The sequence below is a fragment of the Diachasma alloeum genome, unplaced genomic scaffold (genome assembly GCF_001412515.2).
Source record: "Diachasma alloeum isolate Michigan unplaced genomic scaffold, Dall2.0 Dall_scaffold_01386, whole genome shotgun sequence".
Taxonomy (NCBI): Eukaryota; Metazoa; Arthropoda; class Insecta; order Hymenoptera; family Braconidae; genus Diachasma; species Diachasma alloeum.
In genome coordinates this window covers 116,055-132,067 of record NW_021681487.1, presented here as the reverse complement: position 1 = coordinate 132,067, position 16,013 = coordinate 116,055, and the positions used below count along the sequence as shown (strand labels likewise).

Here is a 16,013-nt window from a genome sequence, read left to right as displayed (position 1 = left end):
AGAGAGAGAGAGAGAGAGAGAGAGAGAGAGAGAGAGAGAGAGAGAGAGAGCAATATCGTTGCGCTCTTTTGTCTCGTAGAATGGTGGGGCGGGCACACACACATATGCTGCATATCACATGGATGTGCGCCCGCTTAAAAATCACTCCCCATTGGCCCACCCTTAATTGCCAATAACTTTTTAGGGGTGAGTCTGATCAAAAAGTGCAAAAGGACTTTTCTGCTCAGAATCACCCCCTGATCCTAGGGTGTTCAGATGTACATGTACTTCTGAAACACCCTGTATACGCGATAGGCTAGGAGATATATTATAGATTTCAATTTCAAGTTTCTACAAGGTTAGAAGAGCTTCATTAGTTGTTTCGTATAGAAAATTGAGGATGAAAGGATAGCCTATAGCATCCCGTCTTCATATTATATATGTATATATGGCCGTATTATGGTTAATTAACTTCATTTATTCAATTCTAAGTGCCTCATCAACTACATTTCTCCATAAATAACGAAGAATCTTCAATTCCATGACGCGGAATCACATGAATCATTTATTTTTTACAAATGATTGGGCTCATTAAACTCATTGGAAATTCATTATTATGTGAATTTCTATTGAATTCTCCATTAATTGAAAACAAAATTTTCAACATCTTTGAAGACTCGATTACTGACTGTCGAACGAGTAAGACGTGCCTTGTGTTTACGCTCCGTGACTGTGTCAATTGTGTTTATCTGCGAGTTTACTGTGCTGTGAATATTTCGGTTTTGGACAAATGGAGAGCCTGTGAAATCGAGACAATTTGTAACAAGTGTCATTGGAAGGAGGGGTGGAGTGTACTTCTCCCCTATGTTCCGCTTGCGGAAAGACTTTAAATTTCCTTAAAATATAAATAGAAAGGAAAACCACTATAATGGCAGCCTCCACTTGTGGGGCGGCGGCTGCACGCAATGGCATCATAGATAACAGACATCCGACGAGGCAAGGCGGGTTGTACTCGCAAAGACTGGCAGGGGACGTTCATCCCGATAACAAACGTGCTATTCTAATAGATCCTATTCAGGGTATACCTGCAGACAGATTTATGACATGCATTTGTGACCGTATTGGATGCGAAAAAGTCTTCTCGATATCACGACTCAAAGGAGGTCAAGTTTGTATTTACGTTAATTCTCCCGACACAGTTGACAGCCTGATAGCTACCCAAACGGAATTATCGATTAATGAGAATCAGCTGAGAATCAGACCACTGGTCGCACAGACTAAACGTCTAATAATTTCCGGCGTACACTTCTCTCTACCACACTACATCCTCGAGGAAAAACTTGCTGAGTATGGCGTTAAGATTGTCTCACCGATAACATATATTGGAGCAGGATCAGAAATACCTGGATATGAACATGTAAAGAGTTTCCGTCGTCAAGCCTCCATTAACCCCGGAGATGAGACAAAACTTCCCAAGGTCATTAAAATCAACTGGAACAACTTCGATTATGACTGCTACCCATCCACAGAAAGTCCAGCCTGCTTCCAATGTCCCCTAATCCTGATGACGGATTCCTCTCAGAGTGTATCTATGGCAGCGCATAATGAAATGGATAACGAAGAAAGCGCTATGCAAGACCAAACCGTCATCACCGAACCAGATCTACTCACTCCTGATGCCTTGAATAACGCCGAATTCCCAACCCTACCAAAAACCAGGGGAGCGCTACAAGAATCTGACATGGAATATGAGGCAGCCTCGATCAAACGCTCCCGCAACTCAGGCAAAACCAGTGAAGCTGAGGCTGAGAGCTCCGAGGAGGATAAGACACTAAAACGTACAAGAAAGATCAACATAGAAAGAGAAATACAGACCTCAAGCACTACCGACAGGGATGGTTGCACGGACTCTGAATGATTTGTCACCCCAGAATACTTGAAAAAAAGGAATGCTAAAACGAAAGTACAGAAGAGGACCCAATTTACAGAAGATTTTATTCGCTCCAAGGCACCTCGCCTTCAGGCACAGCTCCAAGTGACCGGTAGTCAATGGTGTATTGGGTACGAAAAATTCGTTAAAGTCATCGTAACGTGGCAAAATGAACGAGAAGTTGAAGCAATCAAGGCAGAATTCAATGAACAATTGGATGATCTAATCCTCTTCTTTCGTTATATACACTCTAAAAAAAAGTTACTACTCACCAGTACTGAATTCTACTTGGGAGAAGTTTTCTTGTGAAAAGTTGGGAAACTACTTGTCCCAAGTACTTTTCATGTCCTTGGGTGAAGTACAATATTTGCTAAGCAAGTAGGAAAAGTACTAGGAGGAAGTACTTTTATTACTCCCTGTCAGCATTTTTCTTACTTCTCACAAGTACTTTTAATGCTTGGAGCAAGTAATTTTTCTACTTCTCGCGAGTACTTTTATGACTTGATTCCAGTACTTTTGGTTGGTTATTTTGTTGGAGAATTTCATGTCATTAATTATCATTCTCATTATCGTTCTCATTATCATTATCATTATCATTCTCAGATGACAATGACCAAATTTCATCGAGGGGAGGTTACGATGAGTTTAAAAATCGCGAGATATTGCAGTAAGATTTATCACACATTGATGATTGATTATTTATATATGTTGAAAGACGAAGAATAAGTGGGAAAAAAAACGATTATTTATTGTTTATTTGCCCCCAAGACCTTGAAAATGAAGAAAAATAGCACAGTGTACTCAATTTTTGAGCTACAGGGGTTTCCTTTTGTAAATTTTTCAAAAGATGTCTAGAATAACGGTTACGAGCTACTTTTTTTCAAAATTCGACTTCTAAATAGGCAATTTCATTCTTTGTCGCATAATGAAATTGCAATTTTCACACAAGATAGCTCAAAAGATTAATACTTCAATTTTTTTGTTCAATATAAAATATAACAATTATTTGAGAATTATTTTGCTGGGCTATTTCGCATGAATATTACCTTTTTTGTTATTAAAAAAAAGGACTATTTGGAAATTAAATTTGGAAAACTTAATTGGTAATTGTTATTCTACACATCTTTTGAAAAAGTTTGAAAAAAAAATCTCTGTAGCTCGAGAATTTATTACACTGGACTGTAGTCCAGTACATTTCAATTTTCAAGCATTTGAGGGGCAAACGAACAATAAACAATAATTTTATTTGCATTAATTCTTCGTTTTTCAACGATCTCCATTGTATGATGAATCTTACTGTAATATTCCGCGAAAATCCATTGGTACTGGATTTGAGTACTATTACTACTTGTCTCAAGTATTTTTTCTACTTTTGAGAAGTACAGCTCGGTACTCAGTACAAGTACTTTTAGTACTGATGATGAGTACAGTTGGTACTTGTCACCAGTGCTAATTGGACTTGGAGCATAAAACTTGTATTCAGTCAATTTTCGACTTGGACCAAGTAAAAAAATTAGCTTTTCTCCAGAAACGCCTCGGTACTGAATACAAGTAGTTTTCCTACTTATCAGAAGTAATCTTTTTTTAGAGTGTAGGAATTTATATTAACGACGTGGCAATCAAGATTTCCATTACGAAATTGGCAAAACGACTCGAGTGCGACCTTGAAAGTGATACAGACTCTTCTAGTAGCCAGATTAACAAATAAATTAAATAAAAAATGGCAGTAATAACAGCTGACATCAAAGCAATGTTCTGGAATGTCCGGGGTCTTCGCAAGCACTAAAAAGACGTTCTCCTGGCGACTGGAGAAACCGATATCATCATCTGTGTGGAAACGAAAATTGACCCTCAAGACACCCGCAAACTAAGATTCCCTGGTTGCCAAACATACCGAGAAGACAAACAAGCGAACGCTGGAGGCATTGCTTTCATCTGCAAAAATCATATCAGCATCAAAATCATCGGTACCGGTCCGGTCATCGGACGTGTAAATTGCTGCTATACAGTTAACTAATATCTCCAAGCCAATCACCATCGTCGCATGCTACAGAACTCCAGGTACGACCCTTCAACTAGAATATTGGCAGAAAATTATGTCAATCACAAGGAAATACCCACAATCTATCCTAGTAGGGGATTTCAAAGCACATCATTCGTCGTGGAACAGTGGAAAAAGTGATCCCAACGGGGAAAAGCTACTCGAGTGTATCCAGACTGAAAATTTGTTTCTAGACAATCCCACTACCAATACGCATTGTAACATGATAAAAATCATGTACTGTTCCTCGCCTGAACTGACCGCGGATAATGGGGGGAAAATTAGTACCTTACTCCAGCGAGGAGTCGAATCACCCAGGGCCACAATTGTCATTTTATTTTATTTTATTTATTTTATTTACCTTCTTTCCATCATTCTCTCGAACTCTGTCGATCGCGCTCACCGTGGGTTACGTGAGCTTCGCGGCGAGGGGAGTGGAGCGGAGCATCGGGAAGGGCTACAAGACGGCGCTATAGCTGAGAAGCAGCACACCGACGAGCACGCACACACCGAGTCTAGGAGACTCACACCACGTAGCAGGCATCTCAGGACTCTACGTGCGAACCCCCACCACCTCACCGATGGATCGGCGGCACAAGGCCGTCCAGTAAAAAACCGATGCTACAACATTGAGGGGGCATCGGATTATGTTGGCTTCTGCGCCGCTCAACGCGGATCACATCCACCGACCGCGAGGCGCAAGTCCCAATTTTCTGGGACTAAGGAATTTGGGATTAGAACCATTTTAAAATGCTAGAATCAAATTGTCGAATCACCTGGATTCTTCATCACGTGATCGGGTGGAGGTAGGAGAAATTGAGGGGTTCCTCGGGGCGATGTACGGCCCCGACGAACACTCTTCGCTGCGATTCGTTCAACTATAGTCGCTCTGCGCAATTTAAGCTTCTTTCGCTCTCCGAGCTTATTTGACCGAACAAAAAAGTAAAGTACTCTGTGGTGTTGTGCCCGATTGTTCCGGCTTTCTTTTCCGACGTCGCCGTAGTGAGGGTCCAGACGAGTCTGCCTGGTGTTCTCGCGAAATCACGGTGAGCGTCTAATTTCGTTGTGAGTGTACGCGTACTTCCAGTAGTGAATCCACTCTGGCGCCCATTTTGGGGCCGTTTGAGAATGTACTAGAGTCGGCTTGTGACGCGGCACTCTGTAGCTTTCAGCTACCTCATGAGTTGATTTTACTATGAGTATTTCTACTTGATCATTATTACTATTTTTTTTTGTGGGGAGAAACTAGTCCTAACTCATTTGTTATGTCGATCTTCCCCAATAACTTTTCGTGTCGTGGCTCTCGCGTCGTCGTCGCTTACGGGTGATCCTCGGGTCTTAGCGTCTCTCCCGCATCTCAAAAATTATTATTATTTCTTTTAGTTAGTTAGTATCACTAAGTTAATTACATTTTTTTTGGTTTGTATAGCGTCTTCGCTCGCGGGAGTCCTCTTCCGCACGTGTACAAAACCCTACGTCGACTCTCGTATGGACGAGTAAACGATCAGACTTAACTCATGAATTAAAAATATATTTTTTTTGTTGTAAAAGTTTGCATACTGTTGAGTTACGCTCATTGTAGCCTGTTCCCACACGCCTCCGCGGTTATCTAAGCTAGTCATGGAACGCGGCTCAACGGTGTGACCTTGTCCTTTGGCGATTAAAAGGACTGGCGCCCTTTTTGGCATTTTGTCTCCTCTCGTTATTCTCGTCGTTCTAATTCCGGGTTGAGAGAGTCCAAAGGGCTCGCTGGAAGTTCGAGGAGAACCACGCGTTTGAATCCCACATACGCGCTTGGAAAAATACCTCACAGCATATAGACATTTACCGAAATAAACATTCAAATTTAGATCTAGTTTTTTCCACCCCGGACATTGCAGATATAATAGCAGTGAATGCCAGTGATGAAACGTGGGGATCAGACCATTACCCGCTCCTCATAAGCCTCACAACAGAACGAAGCATCTACCACAAAACTTCTTTAAAGATCACATCGGCGAGTACAGACTGGGGGAAACTAGAGAAAATACTGTCAGAATCATTTGCTTAATACCTGGATTCATCCTTCCTCGAACTAGAACCCTCCCAAAAGTACTCTTCACTCATTGAACACATAAAACAAGCTGTTAAACAATGTACTCCTGTAAGGAAAATTGTTTCCCCTGAATTCCATAAAAATCCAGTTAAGTGGTGGGACGAGGAATCTGCGAAGGCCAAGAGACTACGGAGGGCCACTTACAGGCAGTGGCAACGCACCAAAGAAGAACGCAATATTATTAGGTATAAACATGCAGCTGCGTCTGCTACCAAAACATTCAAACTGAAAAAAAAATCATGTTTCATAAAGTTTGTGGAAGGCATTGATTTCAGGAAAAGCGGGAAGTATGTCTGGAGAACGAGTAAAGTTTTAGAAAATGCATGGATCAAAATTAAACCGGATAACCCCTGAGACCCCGACCTAATTAAAGAAGCCATCAACAACTCGCTGAATAAAATCGCTCCCGCTTCTTCCACCTCAAACTCTGACTCCCCCCTTCCTCAAACCCCATTTACCATCCTAGATCGCCCCTTTGACTTCACTGAATTCAATTCTGCTCTTAAAACCAAAAGAGATGACTGGTTCGATTCCCGGCTGGGTGAAGCGGAAATTTTTTCTCTCTAAATTCTAATTCTCTTAGAATTTTTTTTTTTTTTTTTTTTTTTTTTTTTTTTGAAGACTCCTCCCCAGGTCCAGATGGAATAACCTATCAATTACTGAAAAGAATACTAATTAAACTGCGACTCGTTCTCCTAGACATATTTAATGACATATACGCAACAGGAGATTTCCCAAATGAGTGGAAACACTCCTTCGTATATTTCATACCGAAACCAAATAATCAAGACGTCAGACCGATAGCCTTGACCTCATGTGTAGCAAAAACTTTCGAAACCATAATTAAAAATCGACTCCAATGGTGGTGTGAATGGAAAAATATTATTCCTAGCTATCAGTCAGGTTTTCATCCGGGCCTCTCTTGCATTGACAATTTGAGCAATTTATATCTTAATGCAGAATTTAATTTCAAAGAAAGCAAAAAAACGATCGCAGCTTTCCTAGATGTCCAAGGAGCATTCGACAATGTCATTCCCGATATAATGATCGATAATTTAGTAGACATACAGGGCCCAAACAATGCCCTTCGCTTCATTAAACACCTCATTCACGAAAGTTATGAGAGAAAAACTTGAAAAAATTCAATATGCCGCTATACGTTTAGCACTTGGGTACAGGTATTCAACCCCCACTAATGTCCTTATCGGTGAATCAAAACTCACATACATCCAAGATAGAGCCGAATGCCTATGTAAAAGTTACTTAATGAAAACTCTCTCGAATCAAGTGGCACAGACATCACAAAATATTTACAAATTGTTCGAAACCAGCTCCTACTCTCATCGTGCTAGAGACAAATTATTGACTAAATGTATCTGCGAGACTCTATCGCTTAAAGAATTACTGTACACCGATTCAAACTACCATAACCTCACACATTCACTTGATGCTTACATCTTGCCCATCGACCTAAACGAGTACTTAGGTCGATCGGCGCAGGAGGTAAGCGAAGCCAACAGTTTTCTAAACGGGGAGCTCGAAAAACCGCATCGCGACCACTACCGAATTTTCACTGACGGAAGCAAAAACAGTGACAACACCTATGTCGGAGCGGCATGTGTCTGTCCTGAGATGGATACTCGTTTCTCCACGACCCTCAACAGTTACACCTCAAGCTACACTGCAGAATGCATCGCGCTCACGCTAGCGATGAAATTCATAAAACGAAATCCAGGCCATAAATACGTCATACTAACAGATTCATTGAGTGCCTGTCAAGCTCTCAATGGTGGGAAATTAACTGTTAAAACAAATCCATATATCACAGAAATCAGAGAAGAATTTGTTAAAATAACCAAAAAAACCAACCCCCCAACAGAAATCTCAATCATCTGGATTCCCTCGCATTGTGGCATTGAGGGTAACGAGGAAGTCGATAAGTTGGCGCGAGAGGCGATAGAGAATCAGAGCGTTGAAATTGGGGTCCCTTACACTGATTTTCGAGCACAATTTAAAAGTGAAGAACGCAAAAAAAAACTAATAGAATTGTAGAACGGGGAACCAAAAAAGGAGTAGAATACTTTGAACCCTATTGCAAGATCCTGGTATGGAAAGCGCAAGCTCTCTAGAGAGAGCATAGTAACCGTCAACCGCGTTAGAGCAAACCATTACCACCTTGCAGCCTCCTTGGCTAGAGTGAGGATCACCAATGATCCCAAATGCCCGTGTGAAGCAGAAAACCAAACTTTCGATTACATATTGTGACACTGCTCCAGGTACAAGCAACAAAGACACAAACTTTTAGAGAGACTGAATAAAATAACGTGTACTAGGCCCTTCAACACAAGAAAATTTGTAAATGCGACAGATTTTAAATACATAGAAGAAATATGCAAATACCCAAAAGACTGTAAAATCCAGGTTTAATCTAAGTAATGTGTAATAAGAAGACGTAATTGAATTAATATTGATTAATATATGAAAGTGTAAATAACCTAATGTATGGGTTTCAGCACTCTAAAACAATTAAAAAAAACATCTTTGAAAAAATCCAGAATAAAGAATAAATTGTCCTTTGCAGAATAATTTATGTTTCTCCATAATTTACATAAATTTTGAAGTGCGTGAATAATCAACATTGTCCCTCTTTAGCAACTGAAATTTTTTTTAATTACCTGAGATTCTTGACCATTCTGTTCTGTGAAGGCAGATCCAAAAACTGTAGTAAAAACCTCAGCCTTTCTACGATCTCGGGTGTCTCCATTCCGAAAATCCATCCAAAATACATCATGGTCTCCCGAATAGTAAATTCACCGTATAGTGCGATTTCCTGTGGCATGTACCCTACCCTTTTTCCAGGTACTCCAGAGCCCTTGGTACCGGGTTTACCCCCTAGCACCCAAATCTCACCAGAATTGAGCCGCCTGCGTCCCACTAAACATGACAACAGGGTGGTTTTTCCGCAGCCGCTAGCACCGAGGAGACCGTATCTAAATGGCAAAATGTTTTCATCATCGATACGTCACAGATTCGAGGCTACACGCCCATGCGTGCAATTTTGCACACTGTGATTATTATGGTTTATGTAATGAAGTAGTATGCAAGATTTAATTGTTGGTAGTTTTCCTTCACCAAAGCAATTCTATTTAAAAAGTAAATTATTAATTACTCATCGATTTTATCAGAAAAATTCAGAAGATTTTTATGTTTGAATATACTCATTCCAGAAGATTCGCATATTCAGCAACAACAATATTTTCATTTTTCATAAAAATGATATGGATTTTTATGAACCAAAAATTGTTTATTCAGTTTGGACTTGGAGTGAATGCTCCTTTGACAATTGTCACCCGACATTAATATAAATGAAAGGAAGTAAAAAAGGGGAAACTGCGGATATATGTCTCATTCTGCATGACACACTTTCGCGGTGACTCTGCACACACTATTTCCTAGTAAGAGATCACCATAAAAAAAAAGTTGCATGTCTCACATTGATCCTTTGGCGACTGTCATGCTGAGATTCTGTAGTACGTGATTTGGATTTTTGCTACTACCATATGTTTTAAATGCATGACGCACACTGACAGCCTGCTGACGATTCCAGGCGGAATTGTTTAGACCTGGGGTGGCTAAAACTGTGTTCTGACTTATTATGTTGTTCTCCATTATGGTTTCGGGATTTTGCATTGTGGTAATTGAGTTGGAGTTGGCTGAACCGACTCCTATATTGTCACTGTAAACATAAAGAAGAAATAAATATTAATCGATTGGATAACTAAAAGATGAAGAAATGAAATTTATTTACCAATTCAGTGATTAATGGATGAATAATGAGAATATTTCCATATGTTCAATGGATAAGTGAACTCTAAAAGACAATTTGAGAAGACTCTTCTGCCGAAAATTTATCCAGCTACAGAAAGGGTGTCTTGATTAACACGATATAGATATACATCAATCACTCCCGAATCGTGATGAATAAAACTAAGTAAGTCTAGTTGGTCCCGAGGTCATTTTCTTCATATGGATGACTAGCGAAATTCCCATAGAGATACGTGGGAACGTATCGACCAAGAAAATTTTGACTCCAACTGTACAAAACATCAGGTCGAGCGTATGTATATACGACGGAACTGTCCCCTCCACTGCCTCTGAAGAATCTCTATTTAATATTGTGAGAACGAAACGACAAATCGAAAAACTGTCCCTAGTTACACTATATACATCGTCCATGGGCTTTTCAGTGATGCAACTGTAGTATTATTTGGATTGACAGTGAAGAAGATACGCGCCTAGCAACGCGTTGATATCGAGATACGCGGCAACGTATCGGCCAAGGAAAATTTTTGACTCCGGGCGTCCAACATCTCAGGCCGAGCGCTGCCGGGTATCTATACACCAACTACCTACCTACACTATCTTCGGATCGTGCCTATTCAATAACAAGCTATTCATTGTGTAGTTCCACTTTTTTGTTCAACTCAATGTTAAGAAATTCACTTTATCGTGATTCACATTATAAAGTGTGAGATTTTGACTACAATGTTGGTAGAGCTGATCCGACTGAGCCTCACATTCGACGTTGAGGTGTTGCCACCAATCCATTTAAATATGGGTTGCGACGTTATTACAGAGAACTACGGGAAACTTTTTTTTTCACTTGAAATTGCTTATTACAGTAGAACAAATAATTAACTCTGTGTTTTATTTTTTTTCCTTTCGCCGAAAATTCGAATTCTTCTCGTCATATCTATGGGTGCGTTTCGCAATCGAGTTAGTCGTAGTAACAGTACTGCAACCCTATCCAATTTTGCTTGACTGCAGCTACGGTAGTTGATTCCGAAACGCGCTCATTATCTGGACCTGGGAGATAAAGATAGTTTGTGAGGTTATAGTTCGTATTTGGCATCTGAGAATTACTATTCGTTGAAAATTGTGTGATCAAGAATTTCAGTGTCCGTAGATAGTTGAAATTGAAAAGAAAATATGTATTTTTTCGAACGATATCGGAGAACGTTTTCAATTTCATGGGAAAAAATACTCGAAATTAGGTTACGGTGAGATGCCAAGATCACGAGAATAATTTTATAATTATTTCGAAAAAATTAGTAGTATCTTCCCAAGAAAAACAGAAACTAATATTTTTATAAAAACTTCTATCATGTAAACATTTTGTTCCGCTGTTTCGGAAAGGAAGTCAATTCATCTCAAAAGAATACAATCCCCATAGACAATCAAAGAAAAATTTGAATGGAAGAAGCATATTAAGTTGGAAAATTTTGAATAAATAATCGAAAGTCGGTGGAAAGGATGAATCTATGGGGTAGAACTGTTTGTTTTACTTCGATTGTTAATTGCAACGATGTTCTATCATGTGAAAACTAAATGGGTTGAATCGAATAGAATATAAAAAGCTTTATTAGATATAAAAACGATTCCTTGCTTATTAAAAAAAAAATGAAATGTGCCTAAAAAAACAAAAACAAATGTTTTTGGATACAAACTGCGCCCAGAAAAAGTTTTGCTTCGTTCTTACTGAGAAACAGAACTTTTTGAAAAATACAAAAAAAATGAAAAAGAAAGCCAAGTCGGGAATGTTGAATGAATGGTCATTGTGCGCAATCAGATTTCAATGAGAAAAATAGTTTTCCGTCCCGGCGGGCGCAAAATTACATTTCCCTTCTGCTTTGCGGGAGGGAACTCTGACTTTGCGCCTACGCCGAGACGGAAATTCGCGTTCTAACCACGGGAAGTAAAATAAAGGACCCTCAGCCGCGTGCTTACCAACCTCGCCTTCTGCTCGGCTGGTAATTGCACTGGCGGCTGAGGATCCTTTATTTTCCCTCCCTAGGTTAGAAATATACTATCAAATCTAATAAGGATTTAAAAAAAATTGTTTATAAAATAACAAATTGGTAGAAGGAGGACCAACGTTCTTGGCGCAGAGTTTTTCAACTCACTGTCTAGTATCAATCTAATCTTCCAACTTCTGATCGGCGTCAAGGACGTTAGTCCTCCTTCTACTGATTTTATATTGCATAGAGAATTTTTTACAAATCTTTATTCGATTTAAAACTGTCTAACTCATAGAAATTTAATTGTGCACAATGATCATTCATTCGACATTCCTGACTTAGCTTACTTTTTAATTTTTTTGTATTTTTAAAAAATTTCTGCTTTCCAGTAGAAAACAAAGAAAACTTTTTTTTGGGGCAGTTTTTTTCACAAAAATATCTTCCTGCAATTCCAAGATATCCTCTAAAAACTGAATGTGAAATAAAACTGATTTATCTCTCGCTAAATGTTTTGCGTAGTTCCCAAAATTATACAGAATACCTAAGAAAAACCTCTTTGTTAATACTCCTAATAACGAAGATAATTTAACAATAAATGGACTGCCTCTCATTACTACGGAAAATTAAATTTCCTTCGAATTCATTGAAATTTCGATTGAATTTCTCTGCAATGTCCATCGAAGCAGAATGACCTCTTCACTCCCATTTCTCTCAATTGATTACCACTTGCTGTTCATTACTACTTTCCTCCCCCCCACCCATTGTCCAGGAATTTAGACGCATAATCGGTGCACGACCGTGTGTAGGATACCTTGCCCCTTCCTCTTGCTCGCCCGTCATCGCCATATACAAAATAAACCGTACCGTAACGGTGTGGTTTATAATCCACTGAAAGAAGTTATTGCCCAATGGAAACTGCTGAGCGTCAGCGAAAAGAAAGCCGTATTCCCTTACGTAACTGAACAGCCAGTATCTCAACAGGTCTCCGCTGATGCTTTTCGAACTGTGCAATTCAGTCATGAGTATGAGGGCATCTACGGGATTTCATTCGCAATTGTACACGCCAACAGAGACACGCACAAATTTCAATGAATGTCTGTGAATTTCTTCTTTCTTTTTAATTTCATTTCCACTTTGTATTTTATGACTTGACTTTGAGGCATTGCCCTCTTCTTATTTGACAAGAATTTCTGGTGTCTTTATCTGGCATGATTGGACGATTATTTAATGTGAGAATCAGAAAATCCACGATTGTTAAGCTTTCTCGGGTTATATAAAGGATTCTGTTCCTTTAGTGATGATGAACAGAGGGAAATTATTGATGATGGGAATCGTAGAAGGGGGGGGGGATCAGAAGAAAGTGTTATGGAGCTTTTTTCAAATGTTGATGGTTTTTAGTAGGGCACTCGTTAACGAAATAATTGGAAAATTATCCCATGAGTTATGATGTTTTCCACTGTCTTTGCCATAAATTGGACAGTTGTGTTCGAGTCACTGGAAAAATTCAAGTTGAAATTTATTCCTCTTTGCGGAGGTGATTGATTTTTTCCAATTTTTTTTAACCAAATTGCGCAGAGTGCATACAGTTTCAATGAAGCATCGTTGGTCGTTATTCAAGTATTTGGAAAATTACTAATTTTAGGGGATAATAGGAGGGGAGTTCTAGGATTATGAGTTCTTTAATTTTGCCTACCACTTCAAAAATAAAAAAATGCATAACGAAGTTCCAAAATGCTTGCAGTGTAAAATTAACGGACCAATAAATAAGGTTTTTTAGTTTCCCCTATAACCCCCATATCGTCATATTAAACTTTTGCTGTTATTCGATTCGTGGTACTTTCTTGCGTCATTGGGACCAATTTCAACTTTTTACTTTTTTTTAATTAATAATTATTGATAGTAATCATTAAGCGATATTGTAATCGTGCCGAGCTGGTGAGTAAGACAGCTCAATCGGTTCCTACTTTCTTTTTCTATTCGTTTGATAAAAAACTGATAACAACGCATTCAATAGTCAAAGATTTGGGAACAACTTTTTATATTTGAGCCAAGGTTAAAGATGTAAAATTGACATTTTCTCCTCAATAGATTTTGAATGGAAGCTTTTCTTTGAGTTTGAATGGATAGAGGCCACAATTGAAATCTAAGTTAATTATTTATAAATGTATCCTCCCCCTCTTGTGCGAGCTATCATGGCCCATTCTTTCAGGTATGTATTGTATGTATCATACATGCTGTAATAGGATTTGAACTCATGATTACCGATCTTCCAATTGAACTATACAGCGAATGGCACCAAAGTAACCAAGGAAGTACTGTACTATTGAAATGGATGATTTCCAATACAAAAATTTGATCAATTTCAATGGGTCTTCTATTATCGACGAAGAACTTTTTTCATAAAGACCATTTACCCCTAGTGTGGTCACCCAACGCGTCCCTGCGACGTTGGTCACCTCCGCGGGGATTCGCCGCCATGTTATGTAACCTTTAGCGTTGCCGAATTCATTCTACACTGCCCGGGCGCATTTAGCAAGTTTCCGGCAACGCCGCGTCATGGGTAATTTCATTTAAATGGAAAAAAATGAAAAAATGTGTGCAATAACAATTAGGAATTAGTTTTTTTTAATTCAACTCCTACAAAGCTAATTTCGTAATTTTTAAAATAAAAAATTGCACCATTCATCTCTCTATATAATAAAAAAGTCTTTCAGCCTCAAAATTCAGGGGACGCTCCCATCCCTGGAGGGTCTCAAGAGTCTCAAGGGTCTCAAGGGTCTAGACGGTGTGGAGACCCTCCCTTACATGGGTGCCCATGGGGGGGGTTGCCCATATAGGGTGGGGTGCTCTTTATATAATAAATATAGGACTATAAGGGTCATAAGGGTCGTAGGAGTGCTACGGGTCATAAGGGTCATAGGGGTGCTACGGGTCATAAGGGTCATAGAGGGGCTAAGAATCATGAGGGTCACGAGGGTCATAGGTGTGCTAAGGGTCATAAGGGTCATGAGGGTCTCAAGAGTCATAGGGGCCCTAAGGGTCATAGAGGGGCTGAGTTATGAGGGCCACGAGAGTCACAGATGTACTAAGGATCTTAAGGGTTACGAAGGTCATAGAGGTGCTAAGGGTCATAGGGGTGTTAAGGGTCATAAGGGTCATAGAGGAGCTAAGAGTCATAAGGGTCACGAGGGTCATGGAGGTGCTAAGAGACATAAGGATCACGAGGATCAGAGAAGTGCTAAGGGTCATAGGGGTGTTAAAGGTCATAAGGGTCATAGAGGAGCTAAGGGTCATAAGGGTCGCGAGGGTCTCAAAGGTCACGAGGGTCATAGGGGTTCTAAATGTTATAGAGGTGCTAAGGATCACGAGGGTCATAGGAGCGCTGAGGGTCACGAAGGTCATAGGAGTGCTAAGGGTCACGAGGGTCATAGGGGTGGTAAGGGTCATAGGAGTTCTAAGGGGGCTGTCCGTATATATATATGTTTTTGACGAGTTACGTCAAAAAGAAAGTTGTTAATTGGAGGATTATTTAGGAAATGTGAAAATTGCAATAAAAAAGCCTTAATAATTCCTAATGACGTCACTCATTACTACGATTATTCAACCATTATTCTCTTGAAAATCATTCTGTAATCAGCAACAATTTGGCATGACCATAAACAAACTGTTTCACTTTCATTTTTTTTCAATTTGTTTTCATCACCAGGCTTAAGTATATTGGTATATTGGTTGTATATGGGTGGATGCCCATATACAGCGGGGTGCCCATATATGGGGGGTGTCCATATATGGGGGTGCCCATATATGGAGGGGTGCCCATACATGAGGAGTGTCCATACATAGGGGCGTGCTTATATATATGGGGTGGTGCCCATATGTAGGGGGTGCCCATATATGGGGGGATGCTCATATATGGGGGGGTGCTCATATATGGGGGGTGCCCATATAGGGGGGTGCCTATATATGGGGGTGCACATTTATGGGGGTGCCTATATATGGGGGTGCCCATTTATGGGGGGTGCCCATATATGGGGGAGAATTATACGTATGTGGCCTCTTATGGTAAAGTATGTATAGAGCTATCGGAAAAACCCTCCCGGTCACACCCACTCGGTCAAACCGGGAGGGGGGAGCGAGCGAAGCGAGCGGGGGGGGGGGCGAAGCCCCCCC

The 16,013-nt window shown here is 39.9% G+C and overlaps 1 protein-coding gene across 1 annotated transcript in view; it reads right to left on the bottom strand.

Moving 5' to 3' along the window:
• Window positions 1-8,540: 8,540 nt before the first annotated feature.
• LOC107046444 (ABC transporter G family member 23) overlaps window positions 8,541-16,013 on the bottom strand; it is a 38,202-nt gene continuing 30,729 nt past the window's right edge. The window contains exons 3-5 of the mRNA XM_015269058.1: window positions 9,539-9,781; window positions 8,721-9,035; window positions 8,541-8,562 (exon numbers count right to left, since the gene is read on the bottom strand). Of these exons, the coding sequence (XP_015124544.1) occupies window positions 8,541-8,562; window positions 8,721-9,035; window positions 9,539-9,781 (580 nt within the window). The remainder of the gene's footprint in view (window positions 8,563-8,720; window positions 9,036-9,538; window positions 9,782-16,013) is intronic.